A 22947-nucleotide genomic window follows, 5' to 3' on the forward strand; every position below is an offset into this window, starting at 1 on the left:
GGAGACCTCACCCCTCTCCCAGTAACTTTGCCAGCACCTTCTTCAATTATAAGTCAGTTCTTGAATTCTCTGACCTGTTTTCTGGTTATTCAGGGTCAGTGGCTGCATAGTGCTGTACTGGCCCTTCCATGGTGAGCCGCTGACAAGGATTGTATTTAAGGCAGAGCTGGTGTAGCTGCCTCATGGTTCCTAGTCTGCCGCTCTCTGGATGGGTGAAAGAACTTCCTGTGCTGATTCAGAGTTCTTGCCATTCACCAAGATGGCATCTGGCTAGGGAAAAACAGCCTGTTGTTCATTGCCAAGGAGCTCACACTGTGGCAGTTTAGCCTTCACGAGGTAGGGGTGGCAAAGTGCCAGAGATGCCTGCGTTTGAGCTGTTTCCTACAAGGCCACCTTTCTGTTTGGCACCACAATTGCTGTGATGGGCTGATTTAAAATTCCATTCTAAATGGCTTGGTTAGGCCTGTTGTAACACACACCTATGCACGGCTCCTTCAGGCTGGATTTTACCTTTGATTGCTCCGTCCCCGGGCTGCTTTTCCACTGGATGTCGGCTATGTTGTTTTCCTGGTTAACTTGCTGCTGTCTGCTGAGAAGCTCGTGTCCTTATGGCCAATGTGCTGCTTTTCGCTGTACAGACGAAATGGGTTTCAGCTGCACAGACTACTAAGGAAATTCTCTATTCAGACTGATGGAAATGGCCAGGACCTTGTGATTCTCTCTAGCTCCCAGACTGACTAATGCAGCCTGTGCTGCCTAGAGTTACCACACAGGGCAGGCCTAGCACTGGCCTGGACAGAGAGTCCTGGAGCGAGTCGCTACCTACACTACGGTATGAGTGACGGTCACACAGAACCTAATCAGTAAGTGTTAAGAACAAGCTCTAACTGGGTGAGCAGGAAGCCCCCTGAGACTCTGCTGCCACTGATGGTCACATCTGAAGGAAGCTCCAGGACACACTCCTATCACTAATGTACCTCTGCCGTGCCCACTCCGTTCAGGAAGCCCTGAGCAGTCTGGGTTCCACAAAGGGATCAGGGGTTGTTCCCTTCTCCTTGGGATGCTACCACTGGGGTCAGCTGTATCCAAGCTCTGTGGTTTTAGTGGCCTGGCTACAATTGGACACTCACAGCTCTGTGGGGTTCAATTTTAGAGGTTTCTTTTTTTCCACATTTGTTTTCTTAATTAGTTTGTCAAATGAGCAGCATTCTAGGCTCTAAAGTTATTTGACTAATCAGACAGAATCATTTTTCACACTGTTCTACCCTATGCCAAGGAGGGTGGTTACATGATGATCTGAGACTGAAGCGAAGATGACATCAGAAGTGGACTCATCACTCATATATGGTCATAGACGGAGTTTTAGAATTGTATTGGATGTTTTAGCTGCACAAAGTTTTAGATAAAACCTCTGATAATGTCTAAAAAGGTGAATATTGTTTCTATTGGTTCCTTCTGGCAGCTGACGCCAGCATCTGAATCTACATATTTCCCTTCCACTGCTTTGTTGTCACTTGTCAGACACACAGGAGCTTTGGCAGTTGTTTCGGTGTAGCCAGTGCAGTGTCAAGAGGGGACCAGCAAGACCGGCTGGCAATGAAGAGACATCTCTCCACTCAGCTGCTTTGGTTTCTCCTCTTTCTTCAGGACACCATGGGTAAGTGTCTGATTTATTTCACTGTATGAGCCGGCAGACAAGAACTAGGAAGAAAGTTTTAAGCCACTAGAAATAGTGTTTTATTCCAGAAGTCAATGAAGCAATTGACTTCTGGAAAATAGGCAATTGGGGTTAAAGTAAACTTGAGTTTCTGATTATCTCTCATTGGTTATTCTGAGAGCGGAGGTTTATATATTTGCAGTCTTGTAGCACTGTGAGCCCAGAGTTGCATTTAGTAAACTAATGGCTTCAGTGCTTAGAAAATCCTGATAATTAATCACAAGAAAAGCAAAGTGGGCTAGTGATTATGACTTCCAGCCTCATCCCCCAATCCAGATCTCTGTGCCTCTGTATGATACCTGTGAATAATTCCAAATATACAGTCCATACCATTTAAAATAACACTGCTGTCCTGTGTGCATCAAATGTGCCGGGCCATCTTCAGCAGGGTTTGAATGATGCACTTGTCAGGCACTGCACTGTCTAGTAGCAGCCTGTTTCTGTGAGTTGCTGCAGTCTGAGACGCTGCTGTTCTGTAGCTGCAGTATGAACAGGTGAAACTGAAGATGAAAGTCAGATTTTAGAAACCTCAAATGTTAGCTAGAGAAAAACTGCAGTACCACAGCTGGTATGTACAGATCACAGATAGCTCTGCAATGTCTCTGTGCCTCAGAGGGTAGGTGCTGAGGATTCCAGAGCAAAGACATTTTCTGAAGTGGGGGTTCGTACCTGAACTTCCCAAGAAATTCACACAGAAGTAGCTGGGATTTGATCTCATGATAAAACTGACCTTTACCAGACTGAAAATGCAGAGAATTCCACGGAGATTCTGGGTAACCAAATCACCATGGCATGGGCCATGTGAAACCATGGGGCTCCTATTCTCCCTGCAGGGTGGAGTGACTCCCATTACCTACAATGGGTGGAACTCGTACCCTGCAGGGAGAGAAGGCAGCCCTGAACTCCACTGGTCAGAAAAACAACAAGGAGTCCGGTGGCACCTTAAAGACTAACAGATTTATTTGGGAATAAGCTTTTGTGGGTAAAACCTTTTACTCCATGCATCTGAAGTAGTGAGGATTTTTTACCCACGGAAGCTTATGCCCAAATAAATCTGTTAGTCTTTAAAGTGCCTCCAGACTACTTGCTGTTTTTGTGGATACAGACTAACACGGCTACCTCCTGATACTAGTCTGGTGAGAGTAATAATAGAGGCTGGTTACAACCTTCCTTTTCTTGTCTTTAAATTTGAGTCCATGTGGAACAGGAATGTCCCCATCTCACTTGTGTCCTGTTAAAAGCTGAGAGCCCAACAGTCCATGAGAATGTTTTTCAGCTTGATTTAAATGCAGCTTAGAATGGCTGCTGAACTCCCTGCCACCCTCCCTCAATAACGGGGCACTTTACAAATCTACAAATGAACACCTTTGAACAGGCTGGATTCTGGTTCCACCCAAAAGTTTCGCAGAGCTGAAATAGACACTCCAGTAGGTTAATGTTTTCATCTTTGATTGTCAAAACTTTAGAAAAACAAACACACAAAAATTACAGAACAGAAATGGTTTTGTGAAATTGTTGCTCATCTTTTTTCCTGCCATTGCTGAGCCCTTTGTGACAGGAACAGTCCCAGGGAGGCCAGTGTAGTCAGTGGGACGACTCCTGGAAGTTCCACAATCTGGACTAAAATAAAAATTAAAAAAAGTCTCAAGGAGGGAGGGGACTCAAATACAGGCAGGGACTACAGCACAAAGGGATTTAAAAAGAACAGGGACATCTTAAAATCAACCCATAACTCCATAGGAGCTAATGTACATTATAAGCTCCCTTCCAACAAAACACTTAAATACGAGCTTAACAATAAGAACATGAGTTAGTCCCCTATGAGTAAAAGCCTTTGCTGGTTCAGGGCCATAAAAAGCACGTGGCAGGTGTAACATGATGGTGGCAGCTCAAACCAGAGAGCAAACATGCTACAGTGGATATGCCCTACTGGGAACAGCACTAAGAGGAAATCATAATAATTAACCCCCAGTCACTGCTGTGATGCGGACACCATGGAATACATGAGTGCACAGCCTGTGCTCCTGTGTAACGTACAGATGGTTCTATGGTGAAAACCCTGCACTGGGAATCTGGCGATTAGTGTCTGTTCTTGACTCTGCCACAGATTTAGTGTGTGACCTTGGGGCATCTCACTTCATTTCTCACTGCCTCAGGTTCTCCTTCTGTAAAATGGGAACAATGCCTACCTGTGTGATTGAGGGTGGAGAGATAACGTGGGGATAAAATTCACCAGACAGAAAAAACCTTTAAATAAATTTAAATGAACAAAGTAACCTCTTTTGTTCCAAGCCCAACATGTGGGTTCCCACAGAGCAGGGAAGAGTCGGAAGAGACATCAATTTTCTTAATCTGACTCAGTGTCGCAGAATGAATCCCCTCAACAAGAGGGGTGTGGAGGTGGGTCCAGAGCTCCTGGACTTCCCATAATAGTCACTGTGCCCTGGGGAAGAGGTTTGTTTTCACCATGAGATTATATGCAACAGTGCGCCCCCCTCCCCGCCCCAGCTTCCCATCAATATACAGCTGTAATTGCAGCTAGTGGGAGCTCTCTGCTCTGAGGGTTCTGATGTCCCCTGGCCTCCAGGATGGAGTTACACCCCCTGTTACTGGAGAGGGAATGTGCTTTATAAAAACTGAGTGTAAAATATTCAGATAAATCTGCAGTTACACTTTGTAACCAGCAGGTAAATGCAGGTGAGGAAAAACATTTTCTCTAATTCTTTATGAGAAATATTTAAAGATTTGAAGCAGGTAGAAGGGGAGGGATCTGGGAGGAGCAGAGACTCAGACAGAGGAGGAAGAAAAGTAGCAGTGAGTGGCAGGTGGGCTGTATGTTGGGGGGGGAGGGTGGCACTGAATGGGCAGAGCAGCAGCAAATATGAGGGGACGGAGATATGTCTGGCTCTCCATGTTATGTTCACAGCATAAACAGAGAAGTTAGATAAATATATGAAATACTCTTTCTGGAAGGTTGCAGTGTAATATGACTTACTTAGAATGCAGAACCCTAACACACAAGAACCCCAAAACAGAGAGAGAAAAAGCAGACTGCTCCACAAGGCAGAAAGGCACAACTTACGGCACCTAGGTTTAGACGGGCTCTTTGCAGTTGGACTGCTGAAGGCCCAGATTGCTGCTTCCTTACAAAGAGCTCCATCCCTAGCCTGCAAACAGGACTAGGAAGCCCCTTACTCTTAAAGTGGCAGCAGGTTGCCATTTTAACAGTTTTCAATACACCACACTCCTATCCAGGCAGGAGAGGTTGTTGGAGATGGGTGGAGGAGCTGGTGCCACGGAGAGGTGGGGTGGGGGAACATGTTTTCAAGTGAGTGGTGGGGGAGGAAGGTCAAAGGAAGGAGGACGAGGGGTGGTGAGGGAAGGGAGAAGTCTTTGATACACACAGCAGTGACGCTGCTCAGCATCCACCAGCCCAGAGAGCTCAGAGGGGAGAAGACAGATGATGCTGCCTCCCCAGTGACAAGCCTAACTGGGGGAACAGGGAGTAAAGCCCAGGGCCCTTTTGTGATACTGTCCAAGCCAGAAGGTTTGGGCTCTGCGCTGTCTGCAGCTCTGCTCTGTGTCTGTTTGAAGGTGCTGATGAGCTGAGGCTGGTGAATGGAAGCAGCCCCTGTGCCGGGAGAGTGGAGGTTAAACACCAGGATCAGTGGGGGACGGTGTGTGATGACAACTGGGACATGGAAGATGCTGAGGTGGTTTGTAAGCAGCTGGGATGTGGATCTGCTGTCAGTGCCCTTGGTAATGCTCATTTTGGAGAAGGATCTGGACCAACTTGGCTGATTCTAGCTGATTGTGGTGGTGATGAGTCAGCTCTCTGGAACTGCAAACATGCAGGATGGGGTGCATTCCAGTGCCGTCATTCTTTTGATACAGGAGTGATCTGCTCAGGTAAGAACTCAGCAAACCGGTCCCCATAGGAAACTCCTCATGGGGGGAGGGAAAGCTCAGTGGTTTGAGCATTGGCCTGTTAAACTCAGGGTTGTGAGTTCAATTCTTGAGGGGGCCATTTAGGGAACTGGGGTAAAAATCTGTCTGGGGATTGGTCCTGCTTTGAGCAGGGGGTTGGACTAGATGACCTCCTGAGGTCCCTTCCAACCCTGATATTCTATGAGGGAGTAGGGACTGAACCTACCTGTGACATTCCTGGTGACTCAGAGCTGGAGGTGCCCTGAACTGGGGTCAGGGTGGAGCTGAGCAGGCTGTGCCATCCTCTGGGCAGGTCATGGAGTAAGGATGGGGCGGGAGGTGACCCCATTATCAGGTCTGTGCTGGTAGGTGCCTGTGTATAGAAGCCCAGTATCTCCCCTGGGCAGCAGCAGCAGTTGTGTCCTTGCCTGTGGCTGCTGGAGATGGAGCCAGGGGGGCGAGTGCTGTGGAGCTTTCCCCAGAGTTCCCTGAGGCAGCAGGGGAGGAGCCCTGAGCCTGACCCTGGTGAGGGGGAGGGGCCAAAACAGCTGGGGCAGGGGGCAAAACTGGCTATACTGCACCACACAGCTCCCTCCTTCCCCAAATCTCCCTGCAGCATCTGGCAGGAAACTCCCACATGGTATGTAGCTCTTTGCTCCACTGCCTGCCTGGCTGCCTTCCCATGCAGGGTGGACTAGATTTACCCTCAAGGGTAATGTCATGGAGATACACCTGGATCTCTCTGCACTCTGCATTTGGGAAATAAATGTGTATGTGTAACCTGGCTTCATCAAAGCTTGTGCTGTTAAAATGGTTGGGTTTGCACACAGATCTAAAGAGAGTGACTAACACACTGTTAAAAACAGCCCTGACACAAGTAATACTAAGCCCTGGTCTACACTACAGAGTTAGGTTGATGTAAGGCAGCTTATGTGGACCTAATGCCTGTTGGATTTGGCACAGCATCTGTGATATCTAGGTTGAAATTCTGGAGGATGGATGGGGGCAGGAACTGGATAAAACTTCTCAAAATTATGGGCAGCCAGAGTGGGGTCCCCTGCAAAATGGTCCGAGTGGTTAAGGGAAGAGAGTGAGGGTGCCTTGTGCTTCTGCTAGGATGCCACAGGAAGTTGTGGCTAATGAACACTCTGTGAGCAAGCAAAGGAGTTTTGGTTTGATTATTTTCTGAATTAATAGCATAGGGTGGGAGCTCTAACTGATTAAGTTTTTCCAGGGAAAATGGTAGCCAACAGAGCAGAGCAACAAAAGTGATTAAAGGTCTAGAAAATATCAACTACGAGGAAAGATGAAAAAAATGGGTTGTTTTAGTCTGGAGAAGAAAAGGCTGATGTGGGGACATCCTAACATTCTTCAAGTACATAAAAAGGCTGCTATAAAATAGGAGGGCACTAAATAGTTCTTCGCCACTGAGGACAGGACTAGAAGTAAAAGAATTAAATTGCAGCAAGAGAGATTTAAATTAGACATTGGAGAAAACTTCCTAATCGTAAGGCTCATTAAGCAGCGGAACGAATTACCTAGGGAGGTTGTGGAATCTGTGTCATTGGAGGTTTTTAAGAAAGAGTCAGACAAACATCTGTCAGGGGTGGTCTAGATAATACTTATGCTATATTTACACTGCAGACCTTAGAGCGGCACAGCTGTAAAGTATCCCATGTAGCTGCTCTATGCTGATGGGAGAGATCTCTCCTGCTGGCATAATTAAATGAGTCCTAACAAGCGGCATTAGCTGTGTCAGTGGCAGAGCGTCTCCCGCCGACACAGCTCTGTCCATACTGGCGCTTTTGTCAGTGAAAGTTTCGTCTGGCACTTTTGTCAGCAAAAGTTCTGTTGTGCAATGTAGACATAGCCTTAGTCCTGTCTTGGTGCAGAGGACTGGATTAGACGCTTTATGAAGGTCCACTCCAGTCCTACACTTTATCATTCTATGGAAATGAATTTATTGAGTTTATCAAAAAAGTAAACATGTCTTTTAGGGCTGTGAAAAATTCACACTCATGACCCATGTAGCTAGGGCCACCTAAGTTTTAGGAGTAGACCAGGCCAAAGGAATGTGGTACAAACTGAAAAACTTGGGTATTGAGGGAGAGCCCCACCAAAGAGTATTCACCCATGACGGTGATGCATCAGAAAGCGTTCTCCTTCTCCATTTCCAGTGGGGTTGAATGCAGTGGGAAGGAACTGTGATAAGGTTGTTTGGAATTGTGCACCCGGTATGGTGCATTCTCTATAGTTTGCAGGACATTGGAGTGTTGGGTCTCAGTGCTTGGCTTTTAAAGCAAAAGGTGCTTTATCACAGTTGTTTGCCTCTGCATTGTGTCCCTCACAAGGGCTATGCGCTCCATTCTGACCTTTTGTGCATGCTCCAGGAAACCTCTCAAGCTGCTTTGAGGGCTGTCTATTGGGATTAACTGTATGCTCCATGGAACAGATATCTATAGTTTTTTTCTTATTTTTCCTGAGATCTGACAGCCTCTCTGCAGGCTACAACTCCCCTCTTCACACAGTTACAAGTGCACAGGGAAATAGGAAAAAGCACAGTCATTTATGGTCCCATTCCTCATGGTCTCCATGCCAACAATGATAAAATGTTGTTGTTCACATAATGTTGAAATGCCATTCTCATCTTCTCTTCCAACTCCATGATTTCCTTTGTGATAATAAGATATTCCCCCATTTGTTTCCCATTCTACAGACACTCTACTTTATTTGAGTGGTGCACGCGCATGTGTGGGAAGGAGGGGGCAGGCTTTGTGTAGACAAGGTTTTTTAAAAAAATTGTATGGTTTGAAGCTGTTGGGGGGGTGGATGCATGACTCTTCTTTTCTAGGGTGGGTGGAGGAGTGGCAGGAGCAGGTTAGTGACTGCTTGTGCCCTTCTGCAGGCTTTACTGACTACTGCTGAGTAAATCATTGAGTTTTCAGTTTAGTGGCCAAACCAAAAAATCTGAAAAAAGAATTGGTTCATTTAGAGCCCAAACTGAATGTTCTTGTTTTTTCTTGCAGAAAAAAAACAAACAAAAAAACCCCCTCTGATCTAATGAAAGATTTTAAATATGATTTTGAAAAGACATTAAAAAAGGAACAAATTTTGGGTGGGAAGGGGAGAAATTTCAGTTATTCATTCAGCTGTACTCAGGACAGCTTGCAGAGATGCATGTGCAGTTACTAACCTGCTGGAGCAGGTTCGCTGGACCCAGTACTGAGTCAGCGAACCTGCTCCAGCATCACCTCACTTTCATTTTCTCTGACAGTGCCCTGTAGATGGCTGCATTCTGGTGACTCTTATCCAGAGGGAACTGGACATGCTTGTCTCCAGACAGGCCAATCAAGTCCTGGACCTCTACAAAGGTCCATATGGAAGCAGGGGGGCCATGGTTGCTATAGGAATATGAACTCACCTGGTACCAAAAGAGGCACTTCTGGCTGCCTGCTTGCCAGCATTTAACCAGAGAGGGTACATCTGGTCAAGGTGACCCCAGAGTTGTGGAGTACACACAGGCACAAAGAAGGTTGATGCAGGTCTAAAGCTATGCAGAATGGGACACTAGTTGGAGGACTGTCCGCAGCATTAGCATTAGGAATTATTTCACAGGAATCTTACAATAAACAAACTGATTGTTAAGTGGAGCTACTCCTTCAACAAGGGATTAGTTACAGCAACCTAAGATGCTCTGAGAACAGGGTTCATGTGGACACAAGCTGGGCCGGCTCTAACTTTTTTGCCACCCCAAGGGAAAAAAACAAAAAAGCACCACCCCACCGTAACAAACTCCCCCCTCGCCCCCCCAGTGCCACCTCGCCGAATCAAAAACAAAAAACCCAAGCGCCACCCCGCCACCACAAGATTGGCTGCCCCTTACAAGGTGCCGCCCCAAGCACTTGCTTGGTCGGCTGGTGGCTAGAGCTAGCTCTGGACACAAGGTATTTAAGGCAAGCTAATTACAGTTAATGTGAGGTAACATCCCCTGTAGACAAGCCATAAGAATAACTGAGAAGTGCTTCACACTGGAAGCAGTGTTCTGTGTGTCAGGCTTTGTTGGTGTGAGGCCAACACACTAGGTCCTAATTCCAAGCAGTCGGAGCAGCTTTGTGTGTCTATCCCACTCTCTACTCCTTCCACTGCTGGGGAGTTATTCCTCCTCTCTGCCCTTTGCTTTTCCCTTCTGAACTCTCACCCATTATTTTTGTATTTTCAGATCATATGAATTATGAAGCTCCTCCCCTCCTTGTTTTCACCCCTGTGCAGACACTTGCTATTCCTTGCCCCTTATTCTCCTTTACTCCCCAGTCTCACAGATTGAGCCTCTTTCAAGCCTCCAGGCCTCATCATTGAATAGTTTCCTTTCTTTGAACTTTTGCCAGTTTTTCAATATCCTTCCTGTAATGAAGGGACAGAAAATACATTCTCAGCTGGAATATTGTATAAAACCGTGTAAACACTCAGTCCTGTCCAGTCCCACCTGGAGAGACAGTCACACACTCTGCCTTGTGTCAACCTGTTCACACCTGAGAATTATGTTGTTGGCTAACCCTTGATCTCTTATTCAAACTCTCTCATATCAGTGGAACACAGGAACTGGCATGTGGAGTAAAGGGCTCCTTATTTAACAATGTCTTTGCTGTTGAGAGGTGAAGGTTCCCTTTATTTCATCCCTAGGAAGGCCTGGGGAAAGTTATGGGATGTCAGTATAACCAACACTCATTGATGGATGCATTGACTCTCTAGGTCACATTGAGGTCCGGCTGGTTGGAGGGGACACTGCCTGCTCAGGACGTGTTGAAGTCAAACATGGAAATACATGGGAGACAGTCTGTGATTCCCACTTGGATTTCAATGCTGCTTCTGTTATCTGCAATGAATTAGAGTGTGGACAGGCTGTAGCTACTATAGGATCAGCACATTTTGGAGAAGGACATGATCTGATCTGGAAGGAAGCATTTCAATGTGTGGGGAATGAAGCCGTCCTTTCAAACTGTCCCAGGATGTCCCATCCCAAAGACACATGCTCCCACACTGATGATGTCAGCGTATTGTGTTCAGGTAAGAATTCAAACTGTTGACTTTAACATACAACTAACATGGGCCCTACAGCTGGGCTACTTGGTCTCTTTTCTCTCACATCCATATATTCCTCCTGTGAGCCCACATCCCAGAAAACTTTGCATATTTCCAAGTTGCTCCAAAGAATTCTTGTCTGCTACAAAGCATGGCTCCACTTTCCCACCACCCAGGGTGAGCAAGAAGAGATGGTGGGAAATCCCATTCTCTCATATTCTTCACTTTATTTCAAGTGTCTCCATTAAATGGGAACAGTTCTATTTACCTTTCTCCTGATATAAAGTAGGTTCCCAACAGAGCTCTAATTCCCCATATCCTCCACTGCTGAGTACTCTCCTGCCTACTCAGATACCTCTGTAAGGTAAAGGGGCAGTGTCTAGTGGCCAGAGCACAGAACCAGGAGACATGGGTTTGATTTCCAGTTCTGTATTCAGTAATGCCTTGTGCCTCAGTTTCCCCATCTGTAAAACAGTTAATTTCCTACCCCAGAGAGCATCTGTGAGGCTCAACTTCATTTGTGTTTGTAAAATACTTTCAGGCACTTGAATAGATAGTGCTATGTAGGGTCCATGTGTTGTTATTTTAAAACTTTCTGGATAGAATTGGAGCAGTTGTGGCCACTTTTACGTTATTGACATGCAATGGGGGTTGGCTTTGTGCCACCCATTCATACAGATCTGATTATTAGAGACTAGCTGAAAATTAATACTATTGCATTGGTGTAATTTGTAAAGTCTTATGAAGCAACAGTGACTGCTGGAAGAAAATATTAAGCAAATAATAATAATAATAGAATATTGTAGCAAGGCAAGGCACTCACCAGTGTGGCACTTCCTGCTGGTCTGTCCAGGAGTTAGCTCCTCCAGCTCAGCAGCACCCTCTATGGGCCAGTGTCTTGCCCTCCATTACCTGCCCTGTTGTCTCCACCACCTCTGACCCCATGTCCCTCACCTTGGGGTGCTGCCCCACAGCAGTGCCCCCACACTCTGGGTCTCCCCACCCAAAGGAACCCCAACCCTCTATACCCATCTTGCCTCAGTGGCTACTACCAGTCATCATCTAGCCCCTTCTCTCAGGGGCAAACTGCAGTCCATAATGGCCACTCATCACTGGCAAGGGTTGGACCTGCTGCCTTTCTAGCTTCAGCTGCTTGTGTGCAGCCCTAGTACCTCCCCTAGCCTTTAGCAAGGCCTCTGCCTAGGGACTCACCAGGCGAAAGCACCTCAGCTCTGTCTGCCTTTCCCCAAGCCCTTCTCTGCCTCAGGTACACTGTTTGCTCTCCCAGGCAGTCTGGTCCTCTCTGCTTCCCCTCTTGAGCAAGTCTCCCTTCAACTCTCTCAGCCTGCCCTTTTATCAGGGCCAGCTGTTCCCTAATTGGGTGCAACCACACCTGTGGCTGACTATTCAACCAGCCTCTCTTGGATACTTTTAACCTGTTCTGACAGGAAAGAATGCAAAACATGTACATTGTCAAATTGCAATGTATGCACATGTCATAGCTTTGGCTCATATCATCTATCTCAGATATGCCGTCCTCCTTCCCAGTGATTTTTAAATTACTTAGGACAGTTAATGTTTTCACAGAATTTTGAACCACACATTTCATTAATGTTGAAAGCATGTAGCCATTTTCATTCTGAGGCAGTCATTAATTGAAAGACAAATGCTTGACAACTTGAGTGCCTGATAGCTCTCTCTGATTTCAAAATGAAACTTACTTTTAGGGTATGTCTACACTACAAGAGTAGTTCGATTTAACTTAGGTCGAATTTGTGGATTCGACCTTATGAATTTGAATTTGTGTATCCACACTAAGGACACTAATTCGACTTTGTGAGTCCACACTAACGGGGCAAGCGTCGACATTGGAAGCGGTGCATTCTGGGCAGCTATCCCACAGTTCCCGCAGTCCCCGCTTCCCATTGGAATGCTGGGTAGAGCCCCCAGTGCCTGCTGGGGGAAAAATGTGTCGAGGGTGGTTTTGGGTAACTGTTGTCATTCAACCGTCACTCCCGCCCTCTCTCCCTGAAAGCGCCGGCGGGAAATCTGTTACCGCACTTTTCTGGTCAGTGACAGCGCGGACGCCACAGCACTGCGAGCATGGAGCCCGCTGCGATCATCGCTGCACTTATGGCTGTTGTCAACTCCTCGCACCTTATCGTCCACCTCTTCCACAGTCAGCTGCTGAGAAATCGGGCGAGGAGGCTCCGGCAGCGCGGTGAGGACATGAAGTGTGAGAGTGGCACAGACCTCTCACAAAGCATGGGATCCCGCGCCGCGGAGATCATGGTGGCAATGGGTCACGTTCATGCTATGGGACAGCGATTCTGGGCCCGGGAAACAAGCACGGACTGGTGGGACCGCATAGTGCTGCAGGTCTGGGATGAATCACAGTGGCTGCGAAACTTCAGGATGCGTAAGGGCACTTTCCTTGAACTGTGTGACTTGCTGGCCCCTGCCCTGAAGCGCCAGGACACCCGGATGCGAGCAGCCCTGACTGTGCAGAAGCGAGTGGCCATAGCCCTCTGGAAACTTGCCACGCCAGACAGGTACCGGTCAGTAGCGAACCACTTTGGCGTGGGCAAATCTACCGTGGGGGTTGCTGTGATGCAAGTAGCCCACGCAATCGTTGACCTACAGCTCTCAAAGGTAGTGACCCTGGGAAACGTCCAGGTCGTCATAGATGGCTTCGCCGCGATGGGATTCCCAAACTGTGGTGGGGCTATAGATGGGACTCACATCCCTATCCTGGGACCGGCCCACCAGGCCAGCCAGTATATTAACCGAAAGGGCTACTTTTCAATGGTGCTGCAAGCACTGGTGGACCATAGGGGACGTTTTACCAACATCTACGTCGGGTGGCCGGGCAAGGCTCATGACGTGCGTGTTTTCAGGAACTCTGGTCTGTTTAGACGCCTGCAGGAAGGTAGTTTCTTCCCGGACCACAAAATAAGTGTTGGGGATGTGGAGATGCCTACAGTGATCCTCGGGGACCCAGCCTACCCGCTAATGCCCTGGCTCATGAAGCCCTATACAGGCGCCCTGGACAGTGACAAGGAACTCTTCAACTACCGGCTGAGCAAGTGCAGAATGGTGGTGGAGTGTGCTTTCAGACGTCTCAAGGGGAGATGGAGGAGCTTACTGACTCACTCGGATCTCAGCGAAACCAATATCCCCATTGTTATTGCAGCTTGCTGTGTGCTCCACAATCTCTGTGAGAGCAAGGGGGAGACCTTTATGGCGGGATGGGAGGTTGAGGCAAATCGCCTGGCTGCTGATTACGCTCAGCCAGACACCCGTGCGATTAGAAGAGCCCAGCGGGAAGCGCTGTGCATCCGGGAGGCTTTGAAAGCTAGGTTCCTCAGAGAGCAGGGTAACCTATGACTGTCCAGTCTCTTTACAGAGAAGCTGAACCTGCCCCTGTTTCAGTTACTATTGACTTTTTTCAGCGGTTACATACCCCGTTCACCAGGTTTCCCCCCTTCCAACAGACGTTTAAAAATAAAGTTATTGGAACATTTTTAATTAACAAAGTTTTCTTTACTAACGAATTCGCGTTCAAGGGTTCAAACAGGGACGCAGACTGTGGTGGGTACGGTGTGCAGTGATGTACAGACCGCTTCTACACTCAAGGACTGACAGGCTCCTGCTCCTACACCGGTCTCTGGGGGGAGGACGGTTACAGGAGGGTTTGCAGGAAGGGGTGAGGGGTGTGTGGGAAGGGTGAGTAGGTGTAGGGGGATGATGACTCTGGCTGGGGCTCAGGGCATCGGAGAGGTTCATGGCTAGGGTGGAAGGGCATGGTAAGGGCAGCCTGCCTTGCCATTTGTGGATGACAGGCGCTCGGACACTGGGTCAGCATACACCTCCCAGACTGACCTGGGGCAGCAGACACCTCCCAGAGTGACCCGACCCGGGTGCCTAGTGACTGCACTCTGTGTGTGACCTGCTGTTGATCCTGTCCCCATGTCTGTACCCTGTTAATGGTGGCTTTCCTATGCAATTAACAAACCCCTCCCCCCCTTCACACAAAGTCTTCTGCAAAGAAACATGACGGAAACAGTAATGAACAGCAAACTATTTTTAATACTCAACTACACAGTTGGGGGATGAAACTGGGATTTGGGATCGGGTGAGCCAGGAAGGGAAGCAATTCTCATACTTTAGGGAATGAGAGCTGTTTGGTACATGAGCGCTCTGCTGGGGTGGAGTGACAGTTTTCACGGCCCCTAGCGCCCCTCCTTCTTGTGATTTTGGGTGAGGGGGGGACAGGACTTTGTGGCGGGGGAGGGCGGTGGCAGATACAGTTCAGGGGGGCTCTCTGCTCCTGCCTGTGGTCCTGCAGAACATCCACAAGGCGCCGTAGCGTGTCCGTTTGCTCCCTCATTAGTCCAAGCAGCGTTTGAGTCGCCTGCTGGTCTTCCTGCCGCCACCTGTCCTCCCGTTCGCTGTGTGAGCGCTGCTGCTGAGAGAGGGTCTCCCTCCACTGGCTCTGCTGGGCCGCCTCGGCTCTGGAGCAGGCCATCAGTTCAGCGAACATCTCGTCCCGAGTCTTTTTCTTTCGCCGCCTAATCTGTGCCAGCCTCTGTGAGGGGGATGCCGGGGCAGTTCGGGAAAGAGCCGTAGCTGTGTGATGGGAAAAAGGAAGTGATTTCCTTGCAAAGATACATGTTTGCGAACACTGAACACAGTCTACTCAGTTTCTGTGAACAAGACCATACAGGGCACCTAATCTCATGTGCTCTCAGGACAAGTTCGAATTTTCGGCATTCGCTTTCATTGCCTGGGGTCTTGCACTGGAGATCAGACAAGCGGGGCAGGACAGCAGAATCCGTGTAGCAGCCAGGCCTGGTAAGCCGTAAACTTTAGGCTGCTTAACAGTTAATGGATAGCAGTGCCCTCCTGCTGCAGGCAATCTGGAAAGCATAAAGTCTGACCCTGTTCCAGCCCCTCGCAGCTGTCCCCGGGAAAGATCCCTGTATGCTTTTCCTCTGCAGCCTCCACCACGTGGCTGTTAAATGACGGTCATTGTTATGCAAAGGAAAAGTCAAGCATTCACAATAGTAACATTAAAGTAATTCCCCTAATTAGATGCAGCAGTCGCCGAGCGAGATCACCCTGAGGCGGGTCACCAGGAGAAACAGAGAGCGCATGCTGCGTGAATCCCTGCACAGACCAGGGCCCTATGCTGCCATGCTGGTCGAGGCAATGCTCCCACTATACCTCAGGATGGCCTGGCGCGGAAGAGTGTGCTTCCACGGAGCACCCAATAAGGCACCTCTCCCCAGGAACCTCCTGCGGAGGCTTTTCGAGTACCTCTCCGAGAGCTTCGTTGAACTGTCCCATGAGGATTTCTGTTCGATCCCTATATGCATTGACCTTCTTTTCATATAGTTTTTATTCCTGTTTTTTAAAAAATAAATGTTTACATGTTTATAGCACTTACCGACTGATTCTTCCCCTGATTCAGAGTCCGGGTTAACGGCCGGTGAGGGTTGGTAGGGGATCTCTGTGAGGGTGATGAAGAGATCCTGGCTGTCGGGGAAAGCAGTATTGTAAGCGCTGTCGCCTGCCTCGTCCTCCACAAACCCTTCCTCATCTTCCCCATCCGCGAACATCGCCGAGGAACTGCCCGTCGACACTATCCCATCCTCAGAGTCCACAGTCACTGGTGGGGCAGTGGTGGCAGACCCACCGAGAATGGCATGCAGTGCCTCGTAGAAGCGGCATGTCTGGGGCAGGGCTCCGGAGCGTCCGTTTGCCGCTTTGATTTTTTGGTAGCCTTGTCTCAGGTCCTTGATTTTCACGTGGCACTGCGTTGCATCCCGGCTGTATCCTCTGAGTGCCATGGCTTTGGAGACCTTCTCGTAGGTCTTTGCATTCCGTTTTTTGGAGTGCAGCTCCGAAAGCACAGACTCATCGCCCTACACAGCGATCAGATCCAAGACTTCCCGGTCAGTCCATGCTGGGGCCCTCTTTCTACTCTGAGATTGCATGGACTCCTCTGCTGGAGAGCTCTGCATCACTGCCAGTGCTGCTGAGCTCGCCATGATGTCCAACCAGGAATTGAGATTCAAACTGGCCAGACAGGAAAAGGAATTCAGATTTTCCCGGGGCTTTTCCTGTATGGCTGATCAGAACATCTGAGCTCGGACTGCTGTCCAGAGCGTCAACACAGTGGTGCACTGTGGGATAGCTCCCGGAGCTACTAAGTTCGATTTGCATCCACACCTAGCCTAATTCGACATAGCCATGTTGAATTTAGCACTACTCCCCTCGTCGGGGTGGAGTACCGAATTCGAACTAAAGAGCCCTCTAGGTCGAATTAAATGGCTTACTGGTGTGGACGGGTGCGCGGTTAATTCGAATTAACGCTGCTAAATTCGAATTAAAGTCCTAGTGTAGACCAGGCCTTATGACCAAGGTGCCTTTCACCAAGCTAAATATATCACTGTACCAATACTGTATGTATTGCTAAAGTATGTTTTCAGCCTGGTCTGTCTTGGGAATTTTTAACTGCCCTCTGTTCCCCTGCCAGTGTGTGTGTGATAATTTCAGGTTGAAAAGTCACCCTGGTAATGCGCACACAAAACACACCTCTCTCTGGCTGCTCAGCTGGAGGATGAACTACTCTTCATTCCCTCTTCACCCATAGCAATACTTCCCTGACTCCTGCTGCCCTGGGACACCATCTAGGACCCAGCTACATCACTTCCCTAACTCCCCACTCCCCTGCATCCTGCGGCAAGTTGGCTTGTCTTCTGCCTGGTTCCCAGCAGGAACAGTTTCCCATCTTCATTCTCCCCTGCTTTTTGCTGCCCGGGACCCTCTCTCTGCTCTAGGGACATACATGAAGGCAGGGCTCAGTATCAGGCAGGTCTGTGTCCTCAGCCCTGAAGCTCTCGCACAGAGCTTGGTCCAGCCCTGAAAACTGGAGTATTAGAGGAGATTCTTGTGTCATCACATTCGCACCTGCTCCTCTGGTGCTTTTGTAGGCAGCAAAATCCCATGACTCCCAATCAGCTTGCAAGATCTGGAAACACTGCAAGACTGCCTTCCCCTGGCTGCTTGAAGGGGACTCCCCACCTCCACCACCAACCCAAGGCTGGGTATCGGCCACCTAATCTCCTTCATCTCTCATCCCCATTGCTGTCTTCTGCAGCCCTCTCAGCCTCCCTGCACTTCACATCCCCCTACATCCCTCTCAACCTCCTTTCCACCTCCAGCTGTCCCCTGCCCCCCATGTCCCTCTGCCCCCCAGCTTTCCTCCTGCCTCACATACTTCTCCACGCCATTCCTTTGAAACCCCTAAATCTGCCTCCTGCCTGCTCCCCAGTGTCCTGCTCCCTGCACCCTCCCCACTCTCCTTTCTCATGGTCTCTGCTGCCCCTGGGCCCTGTCCATCCCCCTCAGCCATACAAGAGCAGTCATGTTTCCTGAGAGCTTCAGTCTAATTGAAAACAGTGGAAGGTGGCAGTCAACTTTACTCAGGGCAGCCTCACTCCCACATGCCGACAGACTGTAGGGAGATGGGGGCATCTCACTGTCTTCAGCCCCAGTGACAGTGACAGGAGATGGCGCTATTTGGAATAAGGGAAACTCTGAGAGTTGGAAGTGGCTTATTACATAAAAGTTGGATGGTAAGTGACCATGAACCCCAGCGATGTCTGAACCTAGTGATATTCTGAACCAGAGGAGCTCTCAGCCATGCTTGTAGCTGGCCCCAGCATTTCACACTGACTCAGCACAAATCCTAGACTTCAGAGAGACTCACAGAGTGACATTCCTGGGATCTTCTTATATGTGTAACAAAGGTCACTTTCTTGTCAAAGCCAGAGTCTTGTCAGGAAACAAATCTAAATGGATGAGCTAAAAGAAGGGCGGGGCCACCTAGTGAGGTGCTTTTCCCAACGTCACCGCTAACGGCAGAGCCTGGAAAGGATCTGAACTGCCCACTAGCCTGCCTGTGGAACATACCACTGGCCGAAAGCCCAGTCCACAGCAGCCAGCTGGATAGCCTGTCCTTTGTCAATGAGGAGCACTGGCTGGCTGGCCATGATCATGCTGCCAGGTTGGGTATTAGGATGGGCTGGGGGAAATAGAAAACAGAGATCTCTTTTTCCTGAAAGGTAAAGTCCTGGAGAGAGGAAGACAGGATTGGAGAGGTGATGCCTTTCTGTATAGGGTGGGGTTGCTACCTCCAAGGCACAGAAAAACTGCCCCATCTGTGGGCAGGCCCAGATCCCAGGGGAGGTGTCACTGGTCTGAGGACAGGGTGAGATCCCAGAAGAGGCGAGACTGGTCTGTGGGCAGGGCCTAGTCCCAGGGCTGGAGGCAAACATGGGGAGGGGCTCAGTGCTCAGAAAGTTAGGGGAGGTTTGGTGGGATTTGGGGTTGTGAGTGGGGTTGTGAATGGGGCACTGCTCTCCCATTGACTGGTGTCTGCCTTGGCACACTGCACACATGCAGATCAGGATGAGCACATCAGACTGGAGGCCATTGTGTGTTTCCAGCTGTGACACGCATAGCTAGACCTCCGAGATCATTTCATGTCCAGGTGCATTTGTGCACAGCTTAGAAATCCTGGCAACACCAAATCCTCCCCCGCCCCCAGCCAATAACACCTTTGGACCAGCAACTGGCAAGGCCATAGGAAAACTAGCCAGGGGACTCAAAAACCAGCCAGGTAGAATAAGGCTGGTGGCTGGGAGAGAGGGAGACCTCAGCTCCTTAGTGCTCATTTCTACAAATTTCTTTGTGTGAGCTTCTAGTGATAATATAGCTCTCACCTCCTCATGCTCCTTCCCTCCTTTATCCCTTCAATGGTGTGTTTGACTCACTTTGGGCCTGATCCAGCAGTGGCAGCTGAGGGTGCTCAGACTTTCACAGAATCCTCTCAGCACCTGTGGGATTGTGCCCTGTACTTGGGAGACCCTCCCTTGCTGAACTCAACTTTCTGGAGGCGCCCAGGGTATCATTGGGCAACCTTAACTCTGCATTAATGATGTTTTTTTACCATTTAATTCTACTCAAAGTCTGCTCTGAATCCTCAATTCTACCCACAGTCTCAGAACAACTCTACAACTACGGGGCAGGGAGATAGTCACCAGTGTTTGCTTTTTATCTGAAAGCCCCAGATTGAGCACTGTTGAGCTGACTGAGGCAGTTCACAACTCTTAGAGTTTCTGTTTCAGTGCCCCCAAGCAGCTCTTCACCAGGGGATCCTCCTGGAGCTCGCAGTAACCACGGGGCTTAACTGCTCTCCAGCAGCAGTCACTGCATTAGCTGTGGCTGTATTGAATGGTGGAAGAATACATGGAGCAGCTTGGGAGAGCTGTGGTTATAATATGAGGAGATCTGAGGATTAGTTTGAGGAGCATCAGAGAGCTGTGAATGTGATATGAGGAGATCTGGGCTTGAGTGCCCCCATGTGTTATCAAAGGAAAGATGTGCATATGGACCTTGAGGTTGTAGTTAGCATCATTTGTGTAGTCTGTGTCAGGAGCAGGGCACTGGATTCCTCTTGCTATGCATATTGTCGGTAGAGAGTTGGGACATGAGAGCTGTGTGTGGATTTAATGATGGGTAGAGGAAAGTATATGTTTAGGTGATATCTTGTGTTGATGTGTAAAGGGCGGTAAAAGGGGGGTTGTTATATTTTGCAAGTGTGGTATGCTCTCAGGGGGTAGGCTCAGTGTTTGAGCATAGGGAAAGTGCAGATAGTGCCTGTCTATTATAGTGAACAGGCAGAGTGGGAGCCTGTGTGTTATGGGTGTTGTGAGGCATTGCTTGAAGAGGGCAGAGTTAACATTGCGTGGGCGTTTATCTGAACTCTGTGTTTTCTGGTGTTCAGAAGTTTGAGTTTTGCTGAACCCAACGTTCTGGAAGCGCATGTGCTATCAACGGGCAACCTTAACTCTGCATTAACAAAGATTTTTGCCATTTAATTTCCTAGCTTTTTAAACTGAAAGAGAAATGTTTGTTGGTAGGAGTCAATAGTTATTTAAACAGTTGTACACCTCTACCCCCATATAACGCGACCCGACATAACACGAATTCGGACGTAACGCGGTAAAGCAGTGCTCCAGGGGGGTGGGACTGCGCACTCCGGAGGAGCAAAGCAAGTTCGATATAACACGGTTTCACCTATAACATGGTAAGATTTTTTGGCTCCCGAGGACAGCGTTATATCGAGGTAGAGGTGTAGTTCTCACCTAGGTTTGCAGCTGATAGGCTACTGTGAATAATCATCAAAAGGCCTAGTTTTATAGAGAGCTTTTCATCAGTAGTTCTCAAAGTACTTACATCATTATCCACATTTCACAGATGGGAAATGGAGACAGAGAGCAGTGAAGTATCTTCAAAGAATCATAGAAATGTGGGGCTGGAAGAGACCTTGAGAGGTTATCATGTCCAGCCCCCTGCACTGCATCAAGACCAGTTAAATCTAGACAGATGTTTATCCACCCTGTTCTTAAAAACCTCCAATGATGTGGATTCTACAACCTCCCTTGGCAGCCTGTTCTAGAACTAAACTAAACTACCCTTCTAGTTAGGATGTTTCTCCTAATATCTAACATAAATCTCCCTTGCTGCAGATTGAGCCCATTACTTATTTTCCTATCTTCAGTGGACAGGAAGAAAAAATCACCATGGTTCTCTTTATAACAGCACTTAACATATTTGAAGACTGATATCAGGTCCCCCCCTAAGTTTCTTTTCTTAAGACTAAAACATGCCGAGTTTTTTTTAACTTCTCCTCATAGGTCAGTTTTTTTAAACCTTTTATCATTTTTGTTGCTCTCCTCTAGACCATCTCCAAATTTTTCTATATCTTTTTCAAAGTGTGGCACCCAGAATGGGACACAGTACTCCAGCTGAGGCCTCATCAGTGCCCCGTAGAGAGGGACAGTTACCTCCTGTATCTTACATACGAGACTCCTGTTAATACACACCAGGATGATACTAGCATTTTCAAAATTGCATCACACTGTTGAATCATATTCAGTTTGTGATCTACTGTTACCCCAGATCTTTTTCAGCAGTACTACCACCTAGTACAGTTATTCTCCCTTTTGAAGTTGAGTATTTCGTCTACACTACGGGACTATTCCGAATTTGCATAAACCGGTTTTGTAAAACAGATTTTATAAAATCGAGTGCGCGCGGCCACACTAAACACATTAAATCGGTGGTGTGCGTCCATGGTCCGAGGCTAGCGTCGATTTCTGGAGCGTTGCACTGTGGGTAGCTATTCCCTAGCTATCCCATAGTTCCCGCAGCCTCCCCCGCCCCTTGGAACTTCCGGGTTGAGATCCCAGTGCCTGATGGGGCAAAAATCATTGTCGCGGGTGGTTCTGGGTAAATGTCGTCAGTCACTCCTTCGTCTGGGAAAGCAACGGCAGACAAGCATTTCGCGCCTTTTTCCCCTGGATTGCCCTGGCAGATGCCATAGCATGGCAATCATGGAGCTTTTTTTGCCGTTTGTGACTCTCACCGTATGTGTACTAGATGCCGCTCACACAGGCGATTCAGCAGCGCTACACAGAAGCATGCTTTTGCTTTTGCATGACAGCAGAGATGGTTACTAGCCATATTGCACCATCCAAACCCTTCCATAAATTGGAACTGAGGATGATCATGGCTACCAGTCCTTTTGTACCATTTGCTGCTAGTGCCCCTGGTCAATCAGCCAGGGGCGCAAAAGCCAAGAGTGGTTACTAGCCATATTGTACCTTCCATCGTTTTGTACCATTGGCTGCTGTCATAAGTGCCCCTGGCCGATCAGCCAGGGGCGCAAAAGCAAAAATTGGGAATGACTCCCTGAGTCAATCTCTCCTTTTTGGTATCTAAAAATAGAATCAGTGCTGCCTAATATAGGCAAGTGTGCTAGAGAACCACCTGCTCTGTGTCAGAGCCCGCAGAAATTATTATCTGTATGCTATTCACAGGGGGTGCTCCTGTAATAACCCCACCTGTTGATTCCATTCTTCCCCCAGCCTTTCTTGGCTACCGTAGCATTGTCCCCCCACTTGTGTGATGAATTAATAAAGAATGCAGGAATAAGACACACTGACTTGTTAGTGAGAAATGAGTGGAAGGCAGCCTCCAGCTGCTATGATAGTCCAGACAGGACATTAAGCAGTGTGTAGGAGAGAAGCCCAGCATCCCACTGCTAGTCCAGGGGCAACTGAATCTTTTCTTTACACATGAAGGGTGGG

At 48.5% G+C, this 22947-nt stretch overlaps 1 protein-coding gene and 1 long non-coding RNA gene across 3 annotated transcripts in view; one reads left to right on the forward strand and one right to left on the reverse strand.

Annotated features, from left to right (window-relative positions):
• Positions 1-519: 519 nt before the first annotated feature.
• Positions 520-12036, reverse strand: LOC123355916. 2 transcript variants are annotated; one of them, XR_006575233.1, is made up of 3 exons: positions 11936-12036; positions 2048-2196; positions 520-630 (listed from the first exon to the last, which is right to left on the reverse strand). It is a non-coding gene; the product is annotated as an uncharacterized LOC123355916 (long non-coding RNA). The 2 variants fall into 2 exon arrangements; XR_006575235.1 differs by having other exon boundaries at positions 2048-2217; positions 11936-12035.
• LOC123355839 (antigen WC1.1-like) overlaps positions 5416-22947 on the forward strand; it is a 58532-nt gene continuing 41000 nt past the window's right edge. Inside the window, exons 1-2 of the mRNA XM_044998603.1 lie at positions 5416-5626; positions 10394-10708. Coding sequence (XP_044854538.1) covers positions 5416-5626; positions 10394-10708 — 526 coding nt within the window. The remainder of the gene's footprint in view (positions 5627-10393; positions 10709-22947) is intronic.

The sequence above is a fragment of the Mauremys mutica genome, chromosome 1, assembly GCF_020497125.1.
Source record: "Mauremys mutica isolate MM-2020 ecotype Southern chromosome 1, ASM2049712v1, whole genome shotgun sequence".
NCBI lineage: Eukaryota > Metazoa > Chordata > Testudines > Geoemydidae > Mauremys > Mauremys mutica.